Source organism: Aspergillus niger, assembly GCF_000002855.4.
Source record: "Aspergillus niger supercontig An14".
NCBI classification, from domain to species: Eukaryota; Fungi; Ascomycota; class Eurotiomycetes; order Eurotiales; family Aspergillaceae; genus Aspergillus; species Aspergillus niger.
Window position 1 is genome coordinate 268,484 of NT_166529.1, and position 15,372 is coordinate 283,855.

Sequence of the window (15,372 nt, forward strand, 5' to 3'; positions counted from 1 at the left end):
GTGGGAAGGGGTGAAGTTATACACTACTACTAGGTCGAGTAGTATATAATGGGTCCATTAGATAGTAAGTACGCATTGTATCCTCGGGTGACTTTTCTTATTTCTCGTGTTGGTAATACTCTGCTACCGAGTAAGAAAAGCAAGACATCTTTGATAATACATTCATTTAAGTAGTAGTGTAAACTCCCGGAAGAAGCTGATATAAAGCAGGTCGTTGATCATCTCATCATCAAGCTAGTCCAATCCAATCTAGCTATGCTGCAGCAACATCAATTTAACCAATCAATCGATCATTCAATCATTCAATCTGCTGTATGGTTCTTTTAGACCAGCTGAATCAACAATGCCCGAAATACCCCGAGACGCCGAACGCATTAGAAATAAGAGAAGTGGGGATTTAAAATTCATCAATCACTAAGACTCGTTCCACAACCCAGTCAACAAAAGTTTGTCCCTCTATTCGCCATCGACCATCCCGCCACACCTCATCCACCCAATAGCTCATGCCCTTGCCCTGATGATGAAGACTCAACCCACCATTGCCGCGACGTTTACCCTCCGCCTTGGAGAAATCATTATTCACGCGAAGAGTCCCGATGCCCACACCGGCGGTGCCTTGACGAGCGTGCCATTCGCGTTCGGCTTTCTCGCCGGCACGACGCGCCACAGCTTCTTCGTCTTCGTCTTGGTAGAGCTCGCATTTGTTGCATTCCGTACAGCGCGAGCCGGGATCAATGCGGAAGTGCTCGCAGAAGTGCTTGTAGCCTTCCATTTCTTCGAATTCGTCGTCGTTGCCGGCTTCTAGTTCATCGTTGATGGCGTCTGGTCCGGCCGCGGGATCAACGTTCTCGACGAGGTTGGCGCGACGGCGTGGTCGAAGTCGTCCCAATCGGTTTGCGGACTTGATTGGAGGTCCAAGAGCCTTGCGGCAGAGGTAGCACATGGAGTAGCCGCAGACGCAGGTTAGCTTGTTACAGCCAGAAGACTTGACGAATGAGAGGCCGCAGCGCGGACAGGTGCGCTTCACAGCTGCAGTGCGAGCGGCCTCGACGGTGGCCCGCAGGTCGAGGAGGAGCGGCTCATGGCACACGTGAGGGTCACGCCATGGCTTCTGGCAGGTGATGCAGCTGACGCGACGGCAGGCAGGGTGCGCGCAGGTGAATTTTTTGGGTCGGGTTTTGAGGCAGAGGTTGAGAAGGGCGTTCTGAAAGATAGTAAAGACAGCAGAAGAGTTGACAAAATAAAGGATCGCTATAGGAATGATAAGTATGGGTATCAAGTCGAGTAAGAAGATGGTGATCAGAAGCGTGGAGATAAACCCGTCGCGCCGAAAGCGCCACACACGGCCTTGAGCAGACGGGTGGTAAACCGGATCAACTTCGGCATACGAACAAAAGGGACATCGAATGAGCTTCAGCTGGGACTTGAGCAGAACCTCGGAGGAAAGTCGCGTCTCGAATTTGGTAAATGTCTCAAGCCCGGCCTTGTCAAGCAAGATAGCCTGCTTGACGATCGCTGGGTCCAAGGTCCCAGGGCAGCTGTCGTGGTCGAACGGCGCCAGGCATTTCAACGTCGACTTTTCCACATCGACCGATTTACCCCAGCCCTGACCGAACAGAGCCTCGTGGATGGTTCGCCGGATGCAGCCATAGCAGATAATGTGCGTATTGTCCGAGCATGTTGAGATTTGCTCGAATGTCACATCATCCAAACAGCACTCGCACTCATACACAGCATCAGCCTCTTTGGCTTCCGTTTCGTTCAGCTCCTCCGCTAACTTCTGGTCTCTATCCAGCCTCTCTTCCCGTCTGGTTCGAAGCAGTGGTGCCAGCAGGGCTCGGTATAGCTCCCGGTCCAACTCCGGGCACTCCGTCTTTTTCAGCCGCGGGATCTCGTCACCATCTGGTTGACGCTGCCACACGATTAGCGGGTGCTCGTTCTTATCTTTACTGCGCTTGAACGAAGGAAGAATGCTGTTGAAGGTCGCACGCCAGGTTCTCCGGGAAAGATCTTGCAGAGTCGGACGGGCTCGCAAGTAACAGAAATTCACTTCTGCCAGCACTGCTTCCACCGTACTCTTACTCAGACCATTAAACTCCTTTGTGAGAGCCGCCTTCACGGCAGCCTTATATTCATTTGTCCGGAACAACTCCTCAGGCGGAACTGATTGATCGTGTCCGGTATGTCGTAGATCATTTTTGCCATCTTCTTCCGTTCCCCCAACCCCAGCTGGCACGTTCCACCGCCCGGCTACCCACGTCTCTTTGTGACGTAGCAACTGCTCGACGCAGACATGGAGACGGCTCTGCCCATCGAATCGGACCAGGAGTTCTCGGAAGACTTCGATGCGAATATCGGGAAAGATTCGAGCTAGGGTCTGCAGGGCCTGATTCAGCTCCTCCTGTTCTCGTTTCTGTTCCTCAGAGGTGGTATTCGAGGCGGCGAGGGAGCGTGAGCGTGAGGTTATTCCAAAAGGATTATTGCGGAGAGCCTCGCTGATGGTTGTGGAATTGCTGCTTTCACTGGCACGAAGCGCAGAGGAGGTGGTGGATCTAGAGAAGCTGGGGACAGATAGGGAGAGCACCATCGTTGCACTGACGGAGGGGCGCAAGACCGAGCTTGCTACATGATCGTCGGAGGGTAGACGGGAAGGCGTCTGGCCAGAAGGAAGGGTATCTGGCCGGCGAAGTTAATTCCGGCTTAGTGTCGGGAAGCCAGAGAGTGGAAGAAGATGGCGTGGGATGATGGGGGAAGGGAGAGGGGGAGGGGGAGGGAAAGATGATGGGGTGATCTGCTGGATGGAAGGATGGGAAGATGATGGGATGAGGGATGATGGAATGAATCAATGGGGGAAGTTGACTTCCGTTGACTTACTCCAGATGATCCAATCACGGGACTGGTACAATGCTCCACCCAACACTTTTGCCGAATATACTTCAGCTAATGATGTATAACTATGTATTGATAGCACAACAATGAGGCTATGCTGCATCCGAATTCTCCGCTCTTGACCTGACAGCATGAGGTTGATTACTGCCTGGTAAGATTGGTGTTGGCCCAACCAAATAAGAATATTTCAGGCCATACTGAACTAGGAGAATCATTCCTTCATCTACAAGGTACTTCAATTGACGCTTACTTACTACTTGGATAGCATTATCCTCGAATAATGTTCGGAAGGGGTTTAAATGTCCCTTTCTTCGCTCAATACTCATACTTAACCTTCAAAGTAAGCCTACATACATTCTTACTTGGATTTGTTATTATAAAGTATGGATGCCTGGTATCAGTACCTGCTGGTGTCTGATCCAGCCTACCATCCCGTACTCAATCAACGTAATACAACCCATCACAATAGCCAATCATTAGCATCATTCCCTCCCCATACATCATGGCCCATGGATACAAGGGCGTGCGACTTACACCGTTAATGGTCCCCGATTTCCACGATTGTAAAGTCAAAGAATCATCTTTCTTTACAAGATGGCAGCACTTACCCTCTCCAAAAGAAGTGCAGGCACAAGCCAAAGCCCAGCATCTGCGCTGGAGTGAATCCAGATCGAAGGAAAGACTTTTCCACCAACTCATATTTCAGGCAGCTACCTGTCCTGTTCTATTGAAGGATGAGTTGCATGCTTGTGTAGCTGATGCCATAGCAATGGGGTACGTGCATTTGCAAGACAGGCAGGCAAGGTCCAAAGGATACTACATGGAAGTGAAGAAGAGAACAAGTGCATAAAGTCACATTATGATAGCGAATGGCCTCTGCTAATCCAGCTAGATGAAGCCTGAAGCTCATGCAAGGGTTCTGGGCTTTCGAGCTGCAGAAGATGCGGAGTGTCGTAGAAACGCAGACTACAGTCTTTAATTCGACGGGGTTCTCTACTGACTAGTACTGAAGGACGGGACAAGCTTCTTTGCATAAGGTGAGTGCGTTCAGACTGACTGTTGTGGGTTGTTGGTATATCGCAGTCGAACCCAGAACAATCCACCCTCGTCACAGGGCTGCTTCCAGACCCCCACATCAACTACTGGGGTGCATACATTCACCATTTGGTCACTCAAAGTATGACTTAATTTGAACAGGAAAATCAATTCATGACGTTATGTACATACAGTCTGATAAATCACACCACTCCCCTGTTTTACAACTTGGCCTTGGCGCCTTCCAACAGCTCGGCTCCAGCCCCCGTAATGGCAGGCTTGCCTGTGTCTACCACCGTGGTCTGGAAGAGAACCACATTGCCCTCCTTCCACATCTCCGTCCGGAGGGTCTGGCCCGGCAGCACCACACCGGAGAAGCGGACCTTGAGGTTCTTGAAGGCACCATATGTGCTGAACACATGCTTGCCCGAGACACCCAGCGAGCAGAGGCCGTGCAGAATGGGGGTCTTAAAGCCACCCACCTTGCTGAACTCGGGGTCAATGTGCAGAGGGTTGCGGTCGCCGTTGAGGCGGTAGAGCGCGGCCTGGTCTTCCGAGGTCTTCTCCTCGACAACCGCATCGGGCTTGCGCTGAGGCGCCTTGTAGGACGCAACGGCGGCCTTGGGGCGGCGAGCAGTGGGCTTGGGCGATCCGCCAAAGCCGCCACTGCCACGGATGAAGACGGTCGACTCGTTGTAGAAGAGATCCTCGCCGGTCTTCGCGTCCTTGGTGGTATAGCCGGAGACGACGAGGGCGGCGTTGCCCTTGTCCACGACGTCGATGAGCTTGGGGTAGGTCAAAGTCTTGGCTGCGGTGGGAATGGGGAACTTGCGGATCTCCATGTACTGCTCGCCATGCAGCAACATCATCGGGGAGAAGTTGGCGACAATCTCGTCCATGTTCCAGGGGTTGGCGGTGTTGAACCAAGGGATCACACCGTATGTGGGCAAAGCCTGGAAGTGCTCGTTGTTCTCATACACCAGGGGAAGATCAGTGCGCTTAGCGCCGAGACTGAGGTTGTAGAGGATGACATCCCGATCCTCGTAGTCAAAGGACGTGCCATCGGTGGTGGCCTGCTTGGCCTTCTCGATGGCCTGCAGGATCTTGTTACCGCCCTCCGAGTCACCGCCGCTGCGGTTGCTCATGTTGGCCATGATCTTCTCCGAACCGGCCTGGCCATCTTCGGGGTGGTCCGCACGGCCATCGTCGAAGTTGGTGATCTTCTTCCAGTTCTTGAGCACTTCCTCAGGGGTAAGCTTAACGTCGACAGGGAATCCATGACCGCCGGTACGCTGCCAGCGAGTGCGGCCGAACCAGCCGCTGCCACACTCGTACAGACCCTTTGTGCTGGGCTCAGGCACAATGTCCGAGCAAAGAAGAGCCACCAAGGGAGCAACGTAGTCAGGCTTGAACGCCTGGACCATCTCCTCGGGCATGATGGTACGGGTCATGTTGGTACCAGCATTGGGGGCAATGGTGTTGACCTTGATGTTGTACTTAGCACCCTCGAGAGCAAGAGTGCGAGAGAATCCAAGAATTCCGAGTTTCTAATAGACAGTTAGCGAAAGTCATTACGCAAATCAGCATTGGCTGAAACATACCGCGGCAGCATAGTTGGCCTGTCCAAAGTTTCCGTAGATACCGCTGGTGCTGGCCGTGTTGACAATACGACCATACTTCTGCTTGAGCATGTAAGGCCAGGCAGCCTTGGTCACCTTGTAGGTGCCGCGCAGGTGGACGTTGAGGACAGGGTTCCACAAGTCGTCGTTCATGTTTGTGAAAGCCTTGTCGCGCAAAATACCGGCGTTGTTGATCAGGATATCAATACGGCCGAAGGCATCGATAGCGGTCTTGACGACATTCTCGCCATCTTCGCAGGATGCCTTGTTGCCAACAGCCTGGCCGCCCATCTTCTTGATCTCCTGGACCACGGGCTCGGGGTCAACGAGATCGTTCACAACGACAGAAGCGCCATACTTGGCAAAGAGCAGACAGTAGGCACGACCAAGACTATAATAGCGTTAGAACCGATAAATCGCTATCACTTAGCTGCGGCGTTACATACCCATTGCCACCACCAGTGACCAGAGCAACCTTGCCCTTGAAGTTGGGCTCCTCACCCGCTTGGGCGCTGGGCAACTTCAAGCCATCCTCCAGAAGACCCATAAAGTCGGCAGGCCCGGTGGGGTAGTCAGGCTGAGAGAAGTCGTTGACATCGTTCCACTTCCGAGCAATAGCACCGGGAGTCAGGGAAGCATCGGTCTTCAGAAGAGCACCCTTGGCACGTTCCCAGCGCAGCTTGGCGACATGTCCACCACCGACTTCGTAGATTCCACCAGTCTCAGTAGTGTTGGATGAGTGGACCAAAGCAGCCACCAACGGGACGACCCAGTCGGGCTTGAGGTTCTCCAAAACCTCGGGGGGCATGACCGTGGCCGTCATGCGGCTAGCAGCTGTTTCAATTAGTCACTGCATGTTCCAGAGAAGCCGAATCAACGTACCAATTGGCGCGATGACGTTCGCAATGATGTTGTACTTGGCACCTTCCTTCGCCAGCGTCTCAGTGAAGCCGACCTGTCCAAGTTTGGCAGCTTATAGAGTCAGCTACGCAGCTTCTAAACTCCGAACACACCCCGAAGCTTACCAGAGTAGTTTGCCTGGCCGAAGCTACCGAAGAGACCAGCCGATGAAGCAGTGTTGATGATGCGGCCATACTTTTGTTTCCGGAAGTGAGGCCATGCGGCTCTTGCGCACTGTAGACAAAGCCTCGCGTCAGCAACCACCTGAAGGCAAAGGCGAGAGCTCCCAGCCTACCTTGTATGCGCCATATGTGTGCACTCTGTAGATAAGGTCCCAGTCCTGGTCTTTCATGTTCTTGAAGCTGATATCCCGGAGGATACCGGCGTTGTTGAGGAGGACATCGATGCGGCCAAAGTTCTTGATGGCGGTTTCAATGATGGCTTCGCCGTTCTCGACACTGTCGTAGTTTGCTACCGCCTTACCGCCAGCAGCTCTGATTTCTTCGACAACCACATCGGCAGCCTAGGGTAGACACTCGGAGTCAGCGGGGTTCAACAAAGGGCGTTGGGAAAGGTCCGTGTGACCATAGATAACATACCTTGGCCGACTTGCCCTCGCCAGAATGGGAACCACCCAGGTCGTTGACAACGACATTTGCACCCCTTGAAGCAAAGAAGAGAGCATATGCCTTACCCAGGCCACCACCAGCACCGGTGACAACCACGGTCTGGTTGTCGAAGCGCAGCTCAGACATGTTGAATAATCAATGTGAGGAGGAAAGGAGGGGAGGTGGAGAGATGGGGAGATTAGAGGGAGAGGACGGAAATGCGAAATGAGGAGATGAGACGGGGTATTATATGAATGTTAGTTGAAGAGGAGAGGAGAAGCTTAAGGGGATTTGTCTGGGGGAGGGAAGAGATGAAGAATCCGGGGGAAGAGGACGGTCGCAATGCTCGGCAAGCTGGACCAGGGAACCTCGGCATCTTTTGCAGGTGAAGCTCGGAGGTTTGTTCGTTTGGCGCTAAACCGATCGGGGGTGGCAGATGATGCTGCCTTCACATGCCGATGTCCACATCCATGATTTAGTCCGCGCTGGATGATTAGTATGCACACTACCAATTAATGAAGCAAGGAGTCCCTCCCATGGTTATTCATTCTACAAAATCGGTGTACTGTTGCTTTCAACTTCCCAACTTCCACTCGGGTTCCAAGATACTCCGGGACTACCGTCCTGGTTCGGTGACACCTTTCTTTTGTCTATCCATATGCGACTAGTTTACGGACTACCAACATGTTCTCCGTAAGGTCCAATTAGACTTGTCAAAGTCAACAGCACCTAAAACGCAAAAGAATGACCTAGATCGACAACTCTAGTCGACGCTCCATGATCATGTCTGCCACCAACATCATCAACTTCCTGCTGACTCAGACATGTGATTCTCAGCCAACGTCATGCCACGTGCCGCTACTCCCTTTATCCTTTTCACATTATTATCAAAGTCCATCACATCCATAAATGTCAGATACCCATTCCTGAGGCATATAGCAAACTCTTCATGTACTAGAATTGGCGCATTGTGCCCATAGAGATGCCGGCCAATCCTTCAGGCAATACATTTGTCCTCCGCAGATTCTCCCGCTCGGATCACCTCCGAAGCTTAGTCTATATTAGCAGTATATATCATTGTAGCCAACGACAACAGGATATATTACTTACACATGGACCAAATCTATCACACTTCCCCATAAAACCACATAATAAGATACAATCTCTCACAATGCCCGAAATTATCGACGACAAATCCCAACACTGCATCCCCTTCCTTTTCGACCGACTCCAAGCCCACCAAGCCCGCCATCCCACCAACACCCCGCCTTTCTTCCTCGGTCTAAATGGCGTCCAAGGTGCCGGTAAAACAGTTTTGGTAAAACACTTCCCATTGAACCTTGACCACTATCTATTTTAAAATCAGGTCGATTTACTAACAATTGACGGAATGGAAAAAAGGTCTCAACCCTCCAATCCACCCTCCGCTCTCCACCCTACTCCCTAAACGTGGTAACCCTCTCTCTCGACGACCTGTACCTCACGCACGCGCAACAAGAACACCTCGCCGCCTCGCACCCCACGAACCCGCTCCTCCAGCACCGCGGACAACCCGGCACCCATGACCTGACACTAGCGAAGGAAGTGTTCTCGGCGTTACGCGCGGGCCAGCGCACCGCTATCCCGGCGTACGACAAGTCGGCGTTTTCAGGACAGGGCGATCGCGTGCCTGCGTCTCAGTGGGAGGTGGTGAATAAGGAGGGTGAGGAGAAGGTGAAGGTGGTGATTTTCGAGGGGTGGTGTGTTGGGTTTCGTGCGTGGGATGAGGAGGTGCTTAGGGGGAAGTGGGAGGATGCGGTTAGGTTGAGGGAAGCTGCTACTGCTGGTCAGGGTGAGTATAAGGGAAGATTGGGGTATGTAGGGCTTGAGGATGTGAGGACGGTTAATGAGGCGTTGAGGGGGTATGATGTGATTACTGAGTAAGTTTTCTCTAGTTCTGGTGGGAGGATTGGGGCTAATGATGATGGTAATTGCAGTCAGTTGGATGCGCTGATCCATATGTGAGTGATTCCTGCCAGTTCTCTAGTGTATTATTCCAAGATGCTCATTGATTGCTTGTACAGTGATGCGCAAGACCTTCATTTCGTCTACGATTGGCGACAGGAGCAAGAGAGGACCCTTCGCGCTGCCAAGGGGACTGGCATGACGGAGGAACAGGTCACTAAGTTTGTTGATGGCTGTGAGTATTGTTCTTTGGTCCAACAGTTCTATCCAAAGTACTGACAAAGGTACAGATTATCCGTCTTATGAACTCTTCACTGAGACTCTCCGGGAGGGTACGTTCAAGCCTGTCCCTCATGCTACTACGGCATCTGCTCCGCCAACAGGCTGGGAAGGAAGACAGCTTCGGTTGGTTGTGGACAAGAATAGGAGAGTGCAGGAGATTATCAACATTTAAATGCCGGTGATTATCTGCCGCTTTCTTGATGGTTGTGTGGCAGAGGTTGGTATATTTTTGGATTGCACGGATGCATTTGCAATCCATTGAAGCGTTGTCGCTTCGACAAAATAGAAAGAAGGTCTTGAGGAACTGAGAAAATAGAGAATATAGAAAGAAGAAAATTAAGGATATCCTTATCGGATAAATCATAGACGCCGTGATACGTGGTTAAGGAGATATGTTCAGGTTTTATTACAATGCTTTGTTGCCGTTCTCTGTTATCGGTGGGATATATACTTATTGCAAGTAGTAACATACCATCGGACTACTATCATATTACTCACCCATGCTATAAGACGATGTAGAAAATTTACAACCAACTACAGAAAAGAACCACAAGAGAATACAAACCAGGATAGTAATCAAAAGAACGTCCCAACTCCAACCCGATAATAACATATATCGTACACTCACTGGCTAGCGACCATTTTCTGCCGCCCTGCTTGAAGGCGGTAGAAAAACGTACAGAATGCTGGCTCAGTTTCTCGGGCCTTGTACGAAAAATATATCCGCTTATAGCCGCCTATATCCGCACTTTTCTCTGCGAGGTCGATTGGATTCTGCCGCTTTTAGCGGTCAGGGAAGCGGTCAGAGATGGCAGTAGCTTGCTAGCTCTGGTGAAAATACTACGTAGTACAAAGTGGTATAGATATTAGAGGCTTCCTATGGTGAGAATAATCGAGTCAGGGGATACTACAGGTGTAGTGTGGGATCGGGAAAAGAACTGCGAAGACTACAGGTAGAGATACAACTACGTTCCATTTACGAAGGAATAGATAGTCAGGTTGTACGAAGCTTTTAAATTTTTGTACCCAGATTTTAGACCAGTACCCGCTAACTAGGAAATTCGGAGCTCATAACAACCCGGTACGGACAAGCCATCACCGATGATGAATCTAGTTCATCTGGCGGATGAGGCCGTTGATGTTCTCCTCACGGTTACCGTAGTCACCACCCTCGATGAAGTGCTTGAACTTGCGGGTGTGGAAGCCACCAGTGGGGTTGGAGAGCTTGAAGGGCCACAGGAAGTTGTTGGCCTGCTTGAAGTTGGGGCCAACGGTGTAGATCTCGTGGATAAGATCCTCCATGCAGACAATGCCGTACTTGCCGAGGTTCTCCTCAATGATCTGGTTGTCGGTGAGGGGAACACGCTGCTTGTCGACCTTTCCGTAACCGCGCTTGTAGACGAGCTCACGGACGGACTTGAGGTTGGGGTAACCGTAGGCAATGTAGGGGTTGATGATGGTCAACATCTCCTGGGTAGCCTTGGTAAGACGGACGAAGGTACCGTTGTTGATCTGGAGCAGACGGAGCAGCTGGAGGATCTTGCGGGGCTGGGGAGGGATCTTGTTGATACTATCAAGTTGTTAATATCATGACATTCATATGGCATGCTAGATTAACTTACCCCTTGATACGGATAACGAAGACAAGCTTGGGCTCGTCAGCAACGTAGAAGTTACCCTCCTTGCGAGCAACGCGGGCAAGGCGGATCTTCTCGCGCTCAGCATCGCGGTACTCCTTGACGTAGGACTCGGCACGCTTGAAGATAACGGCGCGCTTCTCCTTGTTGGCCTGGATTCATCTGTTAGCAGATGGTCTTTGCAAATGACTCGTGAAATGAAATCATTTGAAGCTTCATTTTCAGCCCCGAAAGATGGTTAACGAAGCGACAGCATCGACCGTAGTCTAGTCGCGTGGTGGTTGTTGTCATCACTATAGAAGGAAGAGGGAAAGAGGATATATAAAAAAAAGGTATAACTTACGGCCTTCTTCTTCTCGGCCTCCTCACGGGCGACAGCGCGAGCCTGCTCCTGGCTCTTGCGCTTCTTCAGGAGGGTCTCGGGGACGAGAACCTGCTCCTTGGTGGGGACAGTGCTGTTAAGGTCAGTACAGTCTGTCCGTAATGATTACACAGACTTTCGCCGAGTGTAAGAATTGCAGCTATAGTGCCACATTCTCATACTGAAGGCAATGGATAAAAAAGCACTCGACGACATGCATTTGATCGGTGAGGTAGAAGAAAAAATTTTCTTCTTCACTTGTCGAGCCCGCGCGAACCAGCTCACTACTAGTCACGCATTCTCAGCAGCAACGTTCGCAAGCCCGCGGCGACTACGACCAAGTATGATAATTCTCATCCGACAAAACCCCAAGCATAACGCTCGGGAAGTGGTGTTGACGCTTTTCGCCCCTACCATGCCCTATCACGGCGCAATGGTACATGACGATAGCTCACAACAATTGTTTTCAAGGAGAAGGTTCACAGTGCCTTCAACCTCAATACCCCAGACCGTGCCGCACCCAATCCTCATATTCCTAACAAAGTCTTAGGCGATTCAAGGGCGAAGCGCGGTCGCGGGAAAAATCGAGCTGGTGCTCAGCAACCGTTTCTGGTCGCAGCATCTCCAGCGAGAAAGGACGACTATATCTGTAACCTCACAGGCACCTCGAGCGATCAGCCGCAGGGGAATCTCAAAGGGAGTCTCACGTAGCAGTGGAGGCCATTGTGACGGTCCGTAGAGTTCGCGAGTTGGGCGATTGGCGAAGGCTGTCGTACTGGAAGAAGATCAAGAGAAAGAAAAAAGCCGCTGCGAATCGAGAAAAATGGGTTGTGTGGGTGGATACCCCCGCTAAGCCGCATACGGCTAGCCACCTTGGCCGGCCCATTTGTTCCTTTTGGGAATCTCCAAGCCCTTATCGTATTCAGGGTATTTGCTGGTCAGCTGACCGGAGCTGATAAGGACCCAGTGGCAGTATGACAGCATCTATCTAGCGCTCTCGTAGTTACCCCACGCGCTCCGATAATCGAACCCTCTGCCAGAGCAGACAGCTGATCGCCATGGCTACTCGTCGAGGAGTTGGACTTGGCGCCTTCGCCAATCGCACTCAAGCCAGCCAGTCATTTGCGAATCATGGCGCCAATCTACGCTCCTCGCATCTCTCCTCTTTACAGACGCAACTGTCCGTATTCCAGTCATTACTCCACACCTTCGCGCTGGAACACAGCTCAACGATCAAATCGAACCCGACGTTTCGAGCAGAGTTCGCTCGTATGTGCAATGCTATCGGAGTCGATCCCCTCGCAGCCAGCAATGTCAAAGGCAAGAATGCGCGCAAAGGGTTGGGGGAGATCGGGAGTTTCTGGACGCAGATCATGGGTGGAGACATGAACGACTTCTACTTTGAAGTAGCTGTTAGAGTGGTGGAACTTTGTCGAGCTACCAGAAGCGAGAACGGCGGGTTAATCGGTGTTGAGGAATGTCGGAAACGAGTAGGCAAGGGGAAGGCTATTGGTAGTGGACTGGAGGTTACAGAGTACGTACTTACTCTTTGCTCCATCTTGTGATTATTGATACAGTATACTAATCTGAGCTACCTTCTGCGACATGCAGTGATGACGTTCTCCGAGCTGTCAAGAGTCTGGAACCGCTTGGCTCTGGGTTCTCCATTGTACATGTCGGCAGCAAGCAATATATTCGATCGATTCCCAAAGAGCTAAACACGGACCAGGCTACTGTGCTCGAGGCAATTCAGGTTCTTGGCTACGTGAGCATCTCTATGCTTCAAGCGAATTTGAATTGGGAGAAGGCTCGGGCACAGACTGTCATTGATGATCTGCTGGCGGATGGCCTTGTCTGGCTAGATGCCCAAGCGGAGGAAAATGAGTATTGGTCACCTCAAAATCTGCTAGATGACAGTGGGTGAGTATATTTTGTCGAAGGCTACTATTGTCTGGTATCATAGTATATCCAGTGACACCTGAGGTGTTGGGACTGGCGCAAGTGTCCAGCGGGTACTGGATGCATGGGGATATATAATCATTGCTCTTGTCCGGGGACATCTCGAGACTGGACAGGGCATGCAGAGTCCAAGATGCAGTGGCTTAGTTTATCCCGAGGCTGCTATGGAATCCCTCCCGGTCATGTCATATATATCTTCCTCAAGTCTGTTGAGAATCGTGCCAGATTGATGGTCAGCATCAGGGTCCTGGAACGACCTTCCTAGCTTATGGTTGAACTACTGGGAAATGCTGGTTTAGAGCGTCTACGACCTGTACATTTTTGAAGCGTTAGCGTGCATTGATTTTCATCCTTCCATATACAATCTAGACTTTTCAGGCTCTTTATGTCCATCGTTCATTCCAAACGTGATATTCATCTGCGGAGAGTAAAAATACGGTATGCATGACAGTAGGAGAACTCTAAGAAGAAAGGGCTAGAGTGGCCCAACGGAAGAAAAAAGGGAAAAGAAAAAAGGAACCATGATGGGTAAGAGCACACATGGAATCATACGCAGTTAAATTCCAAGAAAAGGGAGCATTAGAACCATGAAAAGAAATCAATGCCATTAGAAATCATTTTTATGCCTTGATCGCCCCGCCCAATGCACCACCGCTAAACTGCTGTCCACCAGGCCGACGACCTTGTTGGCCACCAGGGAATCTGGGACCACCACGGGCTTGGCCACCACCTCGAGGACCACGGCCACCACGGGCGCCGGCGCCCTGATCGCGCTGGAAGGCGTTGGCCATGCCTTGCGTACGCTGCTCGAGAGTCTTTTCGTTGGACTCCAGAAGGTTCATCGACTTGTCGGCGAGGGTGACGATCTGGGACTGGAGACGCGACAACTCGACACCCTTGCGGAAGACAATGGCATCGTTGACCTGGTCGAGAGCAGCGGCCAATTCCTCGTGAGAGATCATACGGCTGATGATAGCGGCGATCTTCTTCTCGGGGAGCTCGAACATGGTAGCCAGGGTGGAGATGGAGAGGCTGTCGTAGAAGGGGGCGTAGGTGAAGAGGTAGGTGCGGAGACCCTCCTCCTGGATCTGCTGGGACAGCATCTCCTTGACCTTGTCGGGCTGGGGCATCAGATCCCAGATCTTGATCGAGTTGAGCATCTCAGCGGCCTTCTTCCAGTCTCCGGCGGCGAGGAACTTGGCACTCATGATGACACCGTCACGGGTGTTCTCAGCAGGACCAGTGAAGACCTGGCGCTCGTTGTAGTCCAGCATACGACGGAAGGTCTTGGAGATGACACGACGCTTCATCTCGGGGGAGGAAGAAGTCTGAGCCATCAGAGGGACCTCCAGGAACATGCTCGACGTCAGGTAGATGCACTCGAGAAGCTCCAGGTTGATGTGCATGTGGAAGGGCAGCTGACGCTGACGCTCCAGACGCTCCTGTTCCGGCGAGACGGTGGAGTAGCGCTGGAGGATGATGCCCTGAGCCAACAGCTCTTTCTGACGTCCACTGCCGCAGACCTCAGAGAGGGTGGTCTGAGCCTCGTAGATCAGGCCGGCCCGGAAGGCACACAGACCGATCTGAACAAGGGTGCGGTTGAAGAGGATCTGGGTGGAAACGTCGAAGTTGGCGATGTTCTCGGTAAGGTGGGACATGAGCATCAGGTCACGAGAGCGGTAGTACTGGTCGTGCAGAGCAAGGAAGTAGATCTGGCACAGCATCGCACGAGCACGGATGATACCGTCGCTGTGCTTGAACAGGTAGCTGCAAAGGGTCTGCACAAGGTTGGTCACATCTCCCGTGTTGCCACGGGGAGTGACGTTGGATTCCAATTCGGAGGGAAGGACCTTCCAGGTACCTTCCTCCAGGATCGTGACGACCTGAGAGGGCTTGAAGTAGATGTGCTCCAGTCTCCTCATGACCACGCGGTTAAGGCTGTCCTGACGGGGATCGGTCTTCTCGGACTGAGTAAGACCCTCGACGTAGACCTGGGTGCGCACAAGGTTGGCGTACAGCTGCTTCTCATCACCCAGACGGTCGATGTACTCGGCAGTGTGGGGGTCAATGTGCTGCAGGGAACGGGTGAGACTCATCATCCAGTGCTNCTCGACATACGAGNACAGATGCTGCCGGGG

General features: G+C 51.9%; 6 protein-coding genes across 6 annotated transcripts; 2 read left to right on the forward strand and 4 right to left on the reverse strand.

The window, feature by feature from the left end:
• Positions 1-397: 397 nt before the first annotated feature.
• Positions 398-2,587, reverse strand: An14g00980 (uncharacterized protein; the record flags this gene model as incomplete). The annotated part of the gene is made up of 1 exon (XM_001400690.1): positions 398-2,587. The coding sequence occupies one exon, from the start codon at positions 2,585-2,587 to the stop codon at positions 398-400; it is 2,190 nt and encodes a 729-aa protein (XP_001400727.1).
• A 1,558-nt stretch (positions 2,588-4,145) lies between these two features.
• An14g00990 (uncharacterized protein) lies at positions 4,146-7,198 on the reverse strand (the record flags this gene model as incomplete). Its single annotated transcript, XM_001400691.3, has 7 exons — positions 4,146-5,471; positions 5,526-5,934; positions 5,990-6,377; positions 6,426-6,515; positions 6,569-6,677; positions 6,739-6,966; positions 7,043-7,198. The coding sequence occupies 7 exons, from the start codon at positions 7,196-7,198 to the stop codon at positions 4,146-4,148; spliced, it is 2,706 nt and encodes a 901-aa protein (XP_001400728.1).
• A 1,024-nt stretch (positions 7,199-8,222) lies between these two features.
• Positions 8,223-9,449, forward strand: An14g01000 (uncharacterized protein; the record flags this gene model as incomplete). Its single annotated transcript, XM_059744045.1, has 4 exons — positions 8,223-8,369; positions 8,453-8,853; positions 9,070-9,230; positions 9,286-9,449. 4 exons carry the CDS (start codon positions 8,223-8,225, stop codon positions 9,447-9,449), a joined length of 873 nt encoding a protein of 290 aa, XP_059602255.1.
• A 938-nt stretch (positions 9,450-10,387) lies between these two features.
• An14g01010 (60S ribosomal uL30 domain-containing protein) lies at positions 10,388-12,161 on the reverse strand (the record flags this gene model as incomplete). Its single annotated transcript, XM_059744046.1, has 5 exons — positions 10,388-10,847; positions 10,900-11,066; positions 11,258-11,370; positions 11,983-12,050; positions 12,148-12,161. 5 exons carry the CDS (start codon positions 12,159-12,161, stop codon positions 10,388-10,390), a joined length of 822 nt encoding a protein of 273 aa, XP_059602256.1.
• Positions 12,162-12,333: 172 nt separating this feature from the next.
• Positions 12,334-13,257, forward strand: An14g01020 (uncharacterized protein; the record flags this gene model as incomplete). Its single annotated transcript, XM_059744047.1, has 4 exons — positions 12,334-12,588; positions 12,625-12,809; positions 12,887-13,195; positions 13,239-13,257. The coding sequence occupies 4 exons, from the start codon at positions 12,334-12,336 to the stop codon at positions 13,255-13,257; spliced, it is 768 nt and encodes a 255-aa protein (XP_059602257.1).
• A 597-nt stretch (positions 13,258-13,854) lies between these two features.
• Positions 13,855-15,372, reverse strand: An14g01030 (uncharacterized protein; the record flags this gene model as incomplete). Its single annotated transcript, XM_059744049.1, has 1 exon — positions 13,855-15,372. A coding segment is annotated over one exon (1,518 nt), but the record flags the coding sequence as incomplete, so codon positions are not given.